Source organism: Parasteatoda tepidariorum, chromosome 2 (assembly GCF_982258835.1).
Source record: "Parasteatoda tepidariorum strain Cologne lab strain chromosome 2, Ptep-v5.0, whole genome shotgun sequence".
In the NCBI taxonomy this organism is placed as follows: Eukaryota; Metazoa; Arthropoda; class Arachnida; order Araneae; family Theridiidae; genus Parasteatoda; species Parasteatoda tepidariorum.
This window is the reverse complement of record NC_141756.1, coordinates 68,829,470-68,842,658: the sequence shown is the minus strand read 5'-3', so window position 1 is coordinate 68,842,658 and position 13,189 is coordinate 68,829,470. Positions and strand designations below refer to the sequence as shown.

Below are 13,189 nucleotides of genomic sequence, written 5' to 3'. Positions count from 1 at the left end.
GTTTTTCGCCAAACAATTGAAATGCACAAAATCTGTTATAGGAAAAAATAAAGAAATGGTTATAAATATACAAATTAAGGAAGGATTGTTCTAAAAAATAGAGACAAATTTTTAAAAAAAAAAAATATTTAAATCATTTTATGCTTAACAGCTAAAGCCCTGGATACAGGGCTTTAAGTACAGGATGACAAAGAAAGCTTTTATCAGCTTAAAAATTTATACTTGACTCAACTTGTATAAACTTAGCATTTTTTTTTCTCAAGGCCAATCAACTTTAATTCAAATAAACTTTTAAGAAAAATATTTTAAAACCATTTTGTGTTTGGCATTGGTACAAAGAAAACCTTTATCTACATAGGGATTTCTGCCTGAGTCACTTTTATAAACTTCGCATTTTTTCCCCCCATAGTCTATCAGCTTTAATTCAAATTTTTCCCACGTGTCTGCAAGCTGAAAAAAAAAATGTAATCTTACAAAATTATCACATCAATTTTTTTGCATTTGGACAAAAAATGGAATTATAAGAGGAAGGACCTACAGGAAACGAAATCCACACTAGGGAGGGGAAGTCTTTTAAATATCTTCTAGTGTATACTCTTTCCACAATGCACCAAGCTCCGAGAGTTAAGTATTCATGACCAAGATCTGGTGGAGTGATAACTTTGGAGAGAGCGAGGAATGCCAAACGCCACAATGGTGATTAATTACGAACTAGCTCCGACGTGATTCAACTTCTTCCCTGCCTTCTGGTACACTATCCAGAAGATGAGTCAAATCTTCACCGTGTTGGATTTCCCTTTACCATCCGCGTAAGTTGGCGACATTCTTGCCAGAATGTGGAAGAGAAATTCTTGAGCTTGACTTTTTTTTCTCATTCGGAATTTAACTTTATTTTTGGTAATTTTTTTCCACCACCAATGGGCTGAACGTCCAAAAGAGTTAATGATATAATCCTTATCTAAATGGAAAAGGAAGTCGTCATTAAGATGGTAAGATTCGTTGAAAGAAAATGTCGCTAATTTAACAACTGAATGCGCTTATATGCCAATGCGGTTAACTTGCGCTAATTTGCTTGCAAACAGCTGGTATAAAAAGCAAAGCATGATCTGTCAACATCGCGTGAAGTAATCAACAGAACGACTGTCGTTCCAACATTTTCTAATGAAAATGAATCAGACTCTTTGGTGTCTTGCTATGTTTCGGATTTAGATTTGAATCTTAATTTTTTTTTCCATCCGCATGGCATATAATAATTAACAATAATGACAATTTTCGTTTACATAAACAATAAAATTTGAATAATTTTTTTTATGATCTGAAAAAACGCACCCTCTCTGTGTTCCCGAGAACAAGCATTGGAACTTCGAATGCCCAAAGCAATTATTTATTATTATTATGGTTATGATTATTATTGTTGTAATAATAAAACTGGGTAATTAAATTATTTTTAAAAACATCAAGTGCAAAGTTATAACTTGATGATATGGTAACATATATATAAGTTTGGTTACATATATATGTTCGGTTGCAAAACTTAATATCCTTAATGGAATTTTTCTTAAATAATTTTTAGTAAAAATAATTATCTTACTTATCTAACAGACAAACAATAACCTTTGTTCTGTTCCACTTTGAGTTTTTTTGACAGAAGGTGAAAATAACTTCTGTTTCAGATTTTATAATAACATATGCTTTAATGTAAGCAATTATTTGTTTTTCGATTTTTTTTAATTCATATATTTCAGTCAAATCATAGTATTAATCACATCACTATGATTGCTAACTCTGTCTCGAAACAACAAAAAATAATTTTTTAGGAATTTATAAATCTTTTTAAAAATCCCATCATTTAAGGATTTTATGCCAGGATTGGGCTCAATCTACAATAGTGAATATTATTATATTAAAATTTTAGTCGAACAGGTAATTACGATTGAGCTCAATCTACAACAGTGTATATTATTATATTAAAATTTTAGTCGAACAGGAAGTCAAGATTGAACTCAATCTACAATAGTGTATATTATTATATTAAAATTTTAATCGAACAGGTAGTTAGGATTGAGCTCAATCTACAATAGTGTATATTATTATATTAAAATTTTAGTCAAACAGGAAGTCAAGATTGAACTCAATCTACAATAGTGTATATTATTATATTAAAATTTTAATCGAACAGGTAGTTAGGATTGAGCTCAATCTACAATAGTGTATATTATTATATTAAAATTTTAGTCAAACAGGAAGTCAAGATTGAACTCAATCTACAATAGTGTATATTATTATATTAAAATTTTAATCGAACAGGTAGTTAGGATTGAGCTCAATCTACAATAGTGTATATTATTATATTAAAATTTTAGTCAAACAGGAAGTCAAGATTGAACTCAATCTACAATAGTGTATATTATTATATTAAAATTTTAATCGAACAGGTAGTTAGGATTGAGCTCAATCTACAATAGTGTATATTATTATATTAAAATTTTAGTCAAACAGGAAGTCAAGATTGAACTCAATCTACAATAGTGTATATTATTATATTAAAATTTTAATCGAACAGGTAGTTAGGATTGAGCTCAATCTACAATAGTGTATATTATTATATTAAAATTTTAGTCAAACAGGAAGTCAAGATTGAACTCAATCTACAATAGTGTATATTATTATATTAAAATTTTAATCGAACAGGTAGTTAGGATTGAGCTCAATCTACAATAGTGTATATTATTATATTAAAATTTTAGTCAAACAGGAAGTCAAGATTGAACTCAATCTACAATAGTGTATATTATTATATTAAAATTTTAATCGAACAGGTAGTTAGGATTGAGCTCAATCTACAATAGTGTATATTATTATATTAAAATTTTAGTCAAACAGGAAGTCAAGATTGAACTCAATCTACAATAGTGTATATTATTATATTAAAATTTTAATCGAACAGGTAGTTAGGATTGAGCTCAATCTACAATAGTGTATATTATTATATTAAAATTTTAGTCAAACAGGAAGTCAAGATTGAACTCAATCTACAATAGTGTATATTATTATATTAAAATTTTAATCGAACAGGTAGTTAGGATTGAGCTCAATCTACAATAGTGTATATTATTATATTAAAATTTTAGTCAAACAGGAAGTCAAGATTGAACTCAATCTACAATAGTGTATATTATTATATTAAAATTTTAATCGAACAGGTAGTTAGGATTGAGCTCAATCTACAATAGTGTATATTATTATATTAAAATTTTAATCGAACAGGTAGTTAGGATTGAGCTCAATCTACAATAGTGTATATTATTATATTAAAATTTTAGTCAAACAGGAAGTCAAGATTGAACTCAATCTACAATAGTGTATATTATTATATTAAAATTTTAATCGAACAGGTAGTTAGGATTGAGCTCAATCTACAATAGTGTATATTATTATATTAAAATTTTAATCGAACAGGTAGTTAGGATTGAGCTCAATCTACAATAGTGTATATTATTATATTAAAATTTTAGTCAAACAGGAAGTCAAGATTGAACTCAATCTACAATAGTGTATATTATTATATTAAAATTTTAATCGAACAGGTAGTTAGGATTGAGCTCAATCTACAATAGTGTATATTATTATATTAAAATTTTAGTCAAACAGGAAGTCAAGATTGAACTCAATCTACAATAGTGTATATTATTATATTAAAATTTTAATCGAACAGGTAGTTAGGATTGAGCTCAATCTACAATAGTGTATATTATTATATTAAAATTTTAGTCAAACAGGAAGTCAAGATTGAACTCAATCTACAATAGTGTATATTATTATATTAAAATTTTAATCGAACAGGTAGTTAGGATTGAGCTCAATCTACAATAGTGTATATTATTATATTAAAATTTTAGTCAAACAGGAAGTCAAGATTGAACTCAATCTACAATAGTGTATATTATTATATTAAAATTTTAATCGAACAGGTAGTTAGGATTGAGCTCAATCTACAATAGTGTATATTATTATATTAAAATTTTAGTCAAACAGGAAGTCAAGATTGAACTCAATCTACAATAGTGTATATTATTATATTAAAATTTTAATCGAACAGGTAGTTAGGATTGAGCTCAATCTACAATAGTGTATATTATTATATTAAAATTTTAGTCAAACAGGAAGTCAAGATTGAACTCAATCTACAATAGTGTATATTATTATATTAAAATTTTAATCGAACAGGTAGTTAGGATTGAGCTCAATCTACAATAGTGTATATTATTATATTAAAATTTTAGTCAAACAGGAAGTCAAGATTGAACTCAATCTACAATAGTGTATATTATTATATTAAAATTTTAATCGAACAGGTAGTTAGGATTGAGCTCAATCTACAATAGTGTATATTATTATATTAAAATTTTAGTCAAACAGGAAGTCAAGATTGAACTCAATCTACAATAGTGTATATTATTATATTAAAATTTTAATCGAACAGGTAGTTAGGATTGAGCTCAATCTACAATAGTGTATATTATTATATTAAAATTTTAGTCAAACAGGAAGTCAAGATTGAACTCAATCTACAATAGTGTATATTATTATATTAAAATTTTAATCGAACAGGTAGTTAGGATTGAGCTCAATCTACAATAGTGTATATTATTATATTAAAATTTTAGTCAAACAGGAAGTCAAGATTGAACTCAATCTACAATAGTGTATATTATTATATTAAAATTTTAATCGAACAGGTAGTTAGGATTGAGCTCAATCTACAATAGTGTATATTATTATATTAAAATTTTAGTCAAACAGGAAGTCAAGATTGAACTCAATCTACAATAGTGTATATTATTATATTAAAATTTTAATCGAACAGGTAGTTAGGATTGAGCTCAATCTACAATAGTGTATATTATTATATTAAAATTTTAGTCAAACAGGAAGTCAAGATTGAACTCAATCTACAATAGTGTATATTATTATATTAAAATTTTAATCGAACAGGTAGTTAGGATTGAGCTCAATCTACAATAGTGTATATTATTATATTAAAATTTTAGTCAAACAGGAAGTCAAGATTGAACTCAATCTACAATAGTGTATATTATTATATTAAAATTTTAATCGAACAGGTAGTTAGGATTGAGCTCAATCTACAATAGTGTATATTATTATATTAAAATTTTAATCGAACAGGTAGTTAGGATTGAGCTCAATCTACAATAGTGTATATTATTATATTAAAATTTTAGTCAAACAGGAAGTCAAGATTGAACTCAATCTACAATAGTGTATATTATTATATTAAAATTTTAATCGAACAGGTAGTTAGGATTGAGCTCAATCTACAATAGTGTATATTATTATATTAAAATTTTAATCGAACAGGAAGTCAAGATTGAACTCAATCTACAATAGTGAATATTATTATATTAAAATTTTAATCGAACAGGTAGTTAGGATTGAGCTCAATCTACAATAGTGAATATTATTATATTAAAATTTTAGTCGAACAGGTAATTACGATTGAGCTCAATCTACAACAGTGTATATTATTATATTAAAATTTTAGTCGAACAGGAAGTCAAGATTGAACTCAATCTACAATAGTGTATATTATTATATTAAAATTTTAATCGAACAGGTAGTTAGGATTGAGCTCAATCTACAATAGTGTATATTATTATATTAAAATTTTAGTCAAACAGGAAGTCAAGATTGAACTCAATCTACAATAGTGTATATTATTATATTAAAATTTTAATCGAACAGGTAGTTAGGATTGAGCTCAATCTACAATAGTGTATATTATTATATTAAAATTTTAATCGAACAGGTAGTTAGGATTGAGCTCAATCTACAATAGTGTATATTATTATATTAAAATTTTAGTCAAACAGGAAGTCAAGATTGAACTCAATCTACAATAGTGTATATTATTATATTAAAATTTTAATCGAACAGGTAGTTAGGATTGAGCTCAATCTACAATAGTGTATATTATTATATTAAAATTTTAATCGAACAGGAAGTCAAGATTGAACTCAATCTACAATAGTGAATATTATTATATTAAAATTTTAATCGAACAGGTAGTTAGGATTGAGCTCAATCTACAATAGTGTATATTATTATATTAAAATTTTAGTCAAACAGGAAGTCAAGATTGAACTCAATCTACAATAGTGTATATTTATTATATTTAAATTTTAGTCGAACACAGTTCTCCAAGTGACAAAAGGTCAAGATGGTATTCCTTGTGTTAAGTATAGCTATGGATTAGCTGTGTATAAACGTATGGACTAGCTATCTTCAATATGATATTAAGCGTACACTTCTAACTCTCCGTCTGATACATATCTCTATTTATCTCGAGTAAACATTTTAGAGCGTTTTTGTTCTCCTCTGAACAGTTTGCATAACATATGATCTTCTCTATTTTTCGAAAGACGTAGTAGTTTCTTGTAGTAGTAAATACTCGTTGTTTGAGATTTTTTTTCATCGATATATTTCACCAGTACTCAAAAGTCAGATCGCACCATTGATCCACACTGCTAACTCTATCTCAAAACAGCAAAAATCAATTTACACGTTCAGTCAAAATAAATAAATTATAAGCCAGGATTTATGTATCCCTGTTTTGCCCTGACTCAAGAACTCTCTCGTTCGTATTCTTCCACTTTTTCATCTGCACATCACATTTCACTGTAACTCATTCGGGCCATAAAAAGAGCAGCAATGAGTGCTTAAATTTTGTTTTTAGCCCCGAAACATACGTTTTAGGGACACTTTATTAAGGGCCTAGATGATGACGTCGAATAACTTTCTCGAGGAAACGACTCTATGGGGAATAGACGCTGAGATCCTTAATGGTCCAATGTTATATTTTTATTTGCCCCTAACCTTTTTTACTTTATTCTCTTTTGCTGGAAATTTCCCTTTTTTCTTAATCCTTTTTTTGCCTTTGTGCTGTGCGTGCTGCAGCAGTATTTATAAGATTCTGTCTGCGTGCTAGTTATTTATCTATTGTGCTATTTACTTGATTAGTGTTATAATGAGGTGGATAAAAATAATATTTTATTTAGCAAGTTTTATTTTGGTTCCGAGAATATTTTGAAATGGTAAAAATAAATTGCACTTAATTGCTTGACATAAAGCCGTATGTGTTTGTAAATCTTAAAAGTTTGCTATTGTTTTCTTGTCACGCTAAAGCTGAATAAAGCTTAATCTTGTTTATCCCTTTTGAGTAATTTTGAAGAAAATAAATGGGACTATCAAATTTATTTGAAGGTTTTTTTATTATATATATACTGCATTATTTTCTATTTTAAATCACATTCTATGGATGAGGTTATTTTAGTATTAAGAGTTAATGCTCGGTACCAAACTCAGTATAACAGCAACAACAAAAAAAAATAATAATAATAATATAAAAACGAAAGTGTAAGTAATGCAATTACTGCAACTTTTCTTCCTTTCTATTTTTCCCACGAACATCTATGACTTTTTAAAATGTAAACTGTGCAAATAATGTTTTCAGATAGTTTGTAAGAGGCACAAAATGACCAATGTAATTATTTAGTCGCTTTTTAGGGTTCTCGCACTTCTATACACTTCTATTCTATACGTGCTATATGACAAAATACAAATGTATTTAACGAATCGCTAATTATTGGTTTATAAGGTTTTTATTCAAGTATTTAAAAACTGATCGAGTCTGATTCACAGAGTCGTACTCTCACTTATCCGCTCATCCGCTCCCATTATTTTCTCCATCTTTTTTCATTGCCTATCCCATTCACGCATTGATTCACCAATTTGCTTTCTTAATTCACCCAATCTTCTTTCTTTTAATTATACTTCTCTGACAGATACATAGTCTATAACAATTCTAATGTTGTTATGGTTTATTCGCCCAATTTATATCCGTCGTTGAACAGTAGATCCAACTTTAGGGTTTACGACTACTAATGTTCAACTCCGTAGCCTTGTAATTTTGAACCAATCTAGAAGACAAGGAAACTCCTGGGTCAGTAACCCCAGAGGTATTGAATTGTTATGGGAACATGGAGGACTTTGCGACTAGACAGATTTAACGTGCATCAGTCACTATTTACAACACGGGCACTCTTCGGCTGACGGAGATCGAACTTTTGGACATGAGCGCAGCGCCCTACCGACCAGGCTATTCCGGCCTTTTATTCGCCCATTAATCCGTTCGTACACTCGCCTAACTTTCTAATCGCTAGAGGATATAATGAGGATAAACTAAATTAGCCATCAAGAGAAAGCATACGCCCATTATATCATTCGCCTAACTCAGTGTTTCCCAAACTTATGAATTTTGTGTACCATTTCTAAATTTTTCGTAACGCTGTGTACCCCTAATAAAAAAATGAATGTATTTTTTACTATAAAAAATGCACAAAAGTTAAAAATCACAACTGGCTGTTGACACCACGAATTATTAACTGTTGACTCTGCCAAAAATAGCCAATAGAAAAATACGTAATCGTAAATTTTCATGGCTAGTTTTGTTTTTAAATAAAATTTTTTGAAGTTTTCATATGTTGCAAGATATTTCACATAAGAACGCGTACCCCCGCTGAGATGTTCCCGTACCCCTGGGGGTACGCGTACCACACTTTGGGAAACACTGGAACTCATTAAAATTATATTCATCTTTAGTCAAGAAAAGTGGGGTGATCAATTATAACTCATGGATTAATATATAAGTGAGCGAATCTCCCCTCAAATCCAACAAATGGTGACAACTGCCAGTAAAGAGGTGATGAACTTATCAAAACAACCCTATCAGCAAAATAGCTTGGGTCCTCATTGGATAATATTCATGAATCTTGGCTCAATAAAGGTTTAAAGGTCCGTTGTTTTTCCGATATTGGTCCTATGTACAATTTTCAGATACACCAGATGTTTCACAGCCCTTTACAACCAATATCGGTTCTATATTGAATTGTCAGATTCACTCGATATTTTATATCCATTAATTAGCCAATATAGGTTCTATATTGGCCAATGTAGGCCCTATATAGGCCATTCTAGGACCAATATTAAAAAATCTAGACAACCCAATATTGGTCCCTCAGTGCATGTACTTATAGGACCCATGTTGAGCCAATTTTGAGCCCAACTGAGGCCAAGGTAAAATTGTTGCTAGGGTAAACGGCCCTTTCTATACATTGTGGTGGTGTAGGATAGAAAAAGGTAATCCACAAAAGGAAAACCCCTCAGCTCGAAATTTGTAAGCAGGTATCATGAGTTTGCTGAGCCGTCAAATGGATTGTCCACGTCGAATCATCCTACGCCCTTCCAGATTTCCCGATAAGTCAATAATTATTCCATTATCTTAATTATTTTTCTTTTATGTATTAGGGGGACCAGAAAGTAATGTCGTTTCGGAACATTAAATATTCGTTAGTCCTAAAAACCAATTCATTTTTTAGACCCAATTCGATTCATTTTCGATCCGGCATTGAAAGGTTGTTGCTAAGGAGGGTGAATACATTATTGATTAAAAATAAAAACTTGATAATAAATATCAAATGTACCGAAATGACAATACTTTCCGGTCCCCTTAATACTATCCATTCTCCTCAATACTATCCATTCTCCTGTCCGGCTCTATATTGCATATTACGAAAAATTTTGTTAACTTCTATAACCCTTTGTTCTAACCAGTTCTGACTATTAATTTTGTGGCACCATATATACTTACGTCTTTATTTTTTAGATTCAATGCACTATTTTATATTTTACTTGCAATAAATTTTGAAAATTTTTCCGTTAATACAATTTAAAATTCGCTGATCACTAGGTAGGTTTACACCTTCACCAGACATAAAATCATTGAATTTGAGATGCAATATATTTCAAATCAATTTATGTAAGTAAACCAAATCTTTAGTAAGTAAACCAAAGATTATAAAAATAAATGTTAAAATGCTTATAATAGTTAAAAGTTTATTTCAACCTCATGGTATCGTATAAAATGATTTTCTGACCAAGCAGCTATTTATAAAAATAATTCAGAATTACTGAGTTTCAGTTTTAAAACAATTTATGAGCGTCTTATCTATGAGACCGATTTAATAGGTTAATTATCAGAGAATTTGCTAAATAAAAATTAAGATTGGATAATACTATTATTAATTTCAGTCTCGGCATTCTTCATACGGAATTTTTTTATTCATAATTTTAAAGATAGCATTTCATATTAAATATAACATTCTATTATAAAAAGTTTTTTTATTTTTTTTGAATGATGCTGTGCTTAGAAGTGATTTTTGTTGAAAAATAATCAGATTTACTAAAATTATTATGTTCTAAAAGGTGTTGTTTATAGATAGATAAAATGCTAGTTCAAACTATGAAGGATTTTTATGGCCAGTAATAAATATTTTAGATCAAACAAGAATAAAATAGAATGGCAAGTAAACTTTAATGGCCTAAGTCTGTTTTTTTTCTTCCTTTTTTAGTAGGAAAAGAATCTTTTTTAATTTGAAGTGTTGGGCTTTGAAAGCAGATCAATCCGCATTAATTACAAAAATTTATGTTTTAAGATATATTTGATTCGAATCCAGTTTTTTCCTGTTTTTTATTTAATTATTAATTTTGCTAAGCACGTTAATAATTTTAAAAACGTTCTGCTTTTTTAAAAATATTTCGAAAGCAAAAGATAATAATAATATAGATAGTAATAATTCGATAATAATATTTTAAAGATAATAATAATTCGATAAAGATAATAATAATTCGATAATAATATTTTAATATTTTAAAAACAAATTTTTTGATTCATTTTAGTTTTTTAATATATATATATAATTTTCAAATTTTCAAACAATTTAAAATTCTAATTAAAACATTGATTTTTTTTTTTTTTTAATTTTTGGAGACGATTTAGATTTTTAACTTTTAAAGGAAAATATTTCAAACTTAAAATAAATAAGAAAAATAATACAGTAAAAAAAATGTTTTTTTAAGAAAATTTACTTAAAAATGAGTTTTCAAAAATCTTTAGAATTATAATTAAAACAATGGTTTTTAAAAAAAAATATTCGGACAAGATTCAGATTGTTTTACTTTTTTAAAAAAATATTACAAAACTAAAATAAATATTTTTAAAAAAAATGACCAGGTGAAAAAATATTTTTTTAAGAATTAATTTTCATTTCTTTTTAATGTTTTTGAATTTTTTTTCTGAAAATTAATTAAACGATAGACATCGGATTAAAATCATTTTCCTGCTTTTAGTTATTTTTCGTTTATATTTTTACTAAATTCAGATAGCTTTAACTATAAAAAAAAATTCAATAAAGCAGAATATTTATTTTACACACTAACATAATTAATAAACAGCAAGGTTGAATGTTAAAAGGAAATTTTTTTTTAAAAAATCGATTTTTCGTTTGGCTCATAATTTAGTAATTATGATAATTTAATTATATTTATATCTTGGAAGATATCTCGATGATATAATAAAACCTAACCGCTAGTGATTAACATCGTGCTGTAATTCAAGCGAACATGAGCAGTGTGAAGTTGAATTGATTTTTCGAAAATAAGACCGATTCTTCATTATAGTTAATTTATCATAATTAACTATCATATATTCTGTAATAATAATACTTTAATGATCATTTTATTTTGCAAGATAGCTTGACAATATAATAAAATTTGGACGCTAACTCCTTTAACATCGTGCTGTAATTCGTGCGAAGATGAACAGTGAGATATTGAACTGATTTTTATATCATTAGAACAGATAGTTCAAGATAACTAAATTATCATAATTTTATAATAATGATAACTTGATTATCTTGATAACTTGGAAGATTTTTCAATAATATAACAAAACTTGACGACTAGTTCCATTTAACGATTAACAAGACGTAACTGTGACTAACATGAACAATATGAAATTGAGCTGATTTTTCGAAAATAAAAACTGATTCTTCAAGATAGTTAATTCATCATGCTTTTGTAATTATCATAATTTTAATATCTTGATGTCTTAGAAGATATCTCTGTAACATGACAAACCGTGACCGTTAGTTCCATTTATGACCATGCTGTAATTGCAAGGAACATGAGTAGTGTGATATTGAACTGATTTTTCAGGGATAAGAGCTGATGCTTCAGAATGGTTAAAATATCATAATTTTTAATTATGTTATTATATGATTTAGTAGCAATTTAATTAATTGATCATAATTTGCAATTATGATAATTTAATTATCTTGATATATTATTCGATGTTTCGATAATATTATAAAACTTGAACTCTAATTCCAAGTATCATCGTGCTTAAATTGTAGTTAACTTAGACAGGGTGATGCTAAACTCATTTTTCTAAGATAATACAGCTCTATGTCACTTGCTTTAGTTGTTTCGTTATACATTTTCTGAAACAATACACAACGTTTATCTAAAGTAAACAGAAAGTCATGTTAGATACATACTAAAGAAGAAAAAGATTCTAAAAACCCCACTTGAGAATCGATTTCAGAAGAAATAAAAATTCTTTCTTTGTTTCATTTTCTAACAAGTTGTCGGAAAGCAAAAGATAAAAAATAATCTTTTATCCCCATTCGAAATCGAAACTCTTTGCCTCGCTGTGTCCATTCCTTTGCTCTTCCTATCAAAATAAATAAATAAATATAGAATTCGAATTCCAGACACACAACCAAATACCCCCCTAACCCCTACACGTTTCATAACACAAAGTAAATAAACGCAATAAAAAATGTCTGGAAAAAGCAGTGCTAGGGAGGTTACCCCAACAAAGGCACGTCCTAAGAGTTGTAGCGTTGCAACGGAAATTCGAAATGGTTTGATAACAATGGAAAATGTCGAAACGTGCTTCAGAATTCAACATTTGGAGGAAAAAAAATGACAAAGTAGGGAAAATAAAAATTCTTAAGCAAGGGAAGATTGAAAATGTTTGCTTTCATCTATGCATAAAAATACATACAAAACCGTTGTAAAAGATAAAGAGATTTAATATATATATATATATATATATATATATATATATATATATATATATATATATATATATATATATATATATATATATATATATATATATTGTATTCTATCTATATTTGGAAAAAACATAGTGGAAAAAAATGTAGTAAAGTATCATGATTTTATGGGGTTATTTTTCCCTAAAAAT

General features: G+C 28.0%; 1 protein-coding gene and 1 long non-coding RNA gene across 3 annotated transcripts in view; both read left to right on the top strand.

Annotated features, from left to right (window-relative positions):
* LOC147815834 (uncharacterized) overlaps nt 1-6,297 on the top strand; it is a 53,527-nt gene extending 47,230 nt beyond the window's left edge. Inside the window, exon 4 of the mRNA XM_087156608.1 lies at nt 6,205-6,297. Coding sequence (XP_087012734.1) covers nt 6,205-6,297 — 93 coding nt within the window. The remainder of the gene's footprint in view (nt 1-6,204) is intronic.
* The window catches only part of LOC147815833 (uncharacterized), a 376,705-nt gene that overhangs the window by 343,226 nt on the left and 20,290 nt on the right, over nt 1-13,189 (top strand). The gene's annotated exons all lie outside the window — the stretch shown is intronic.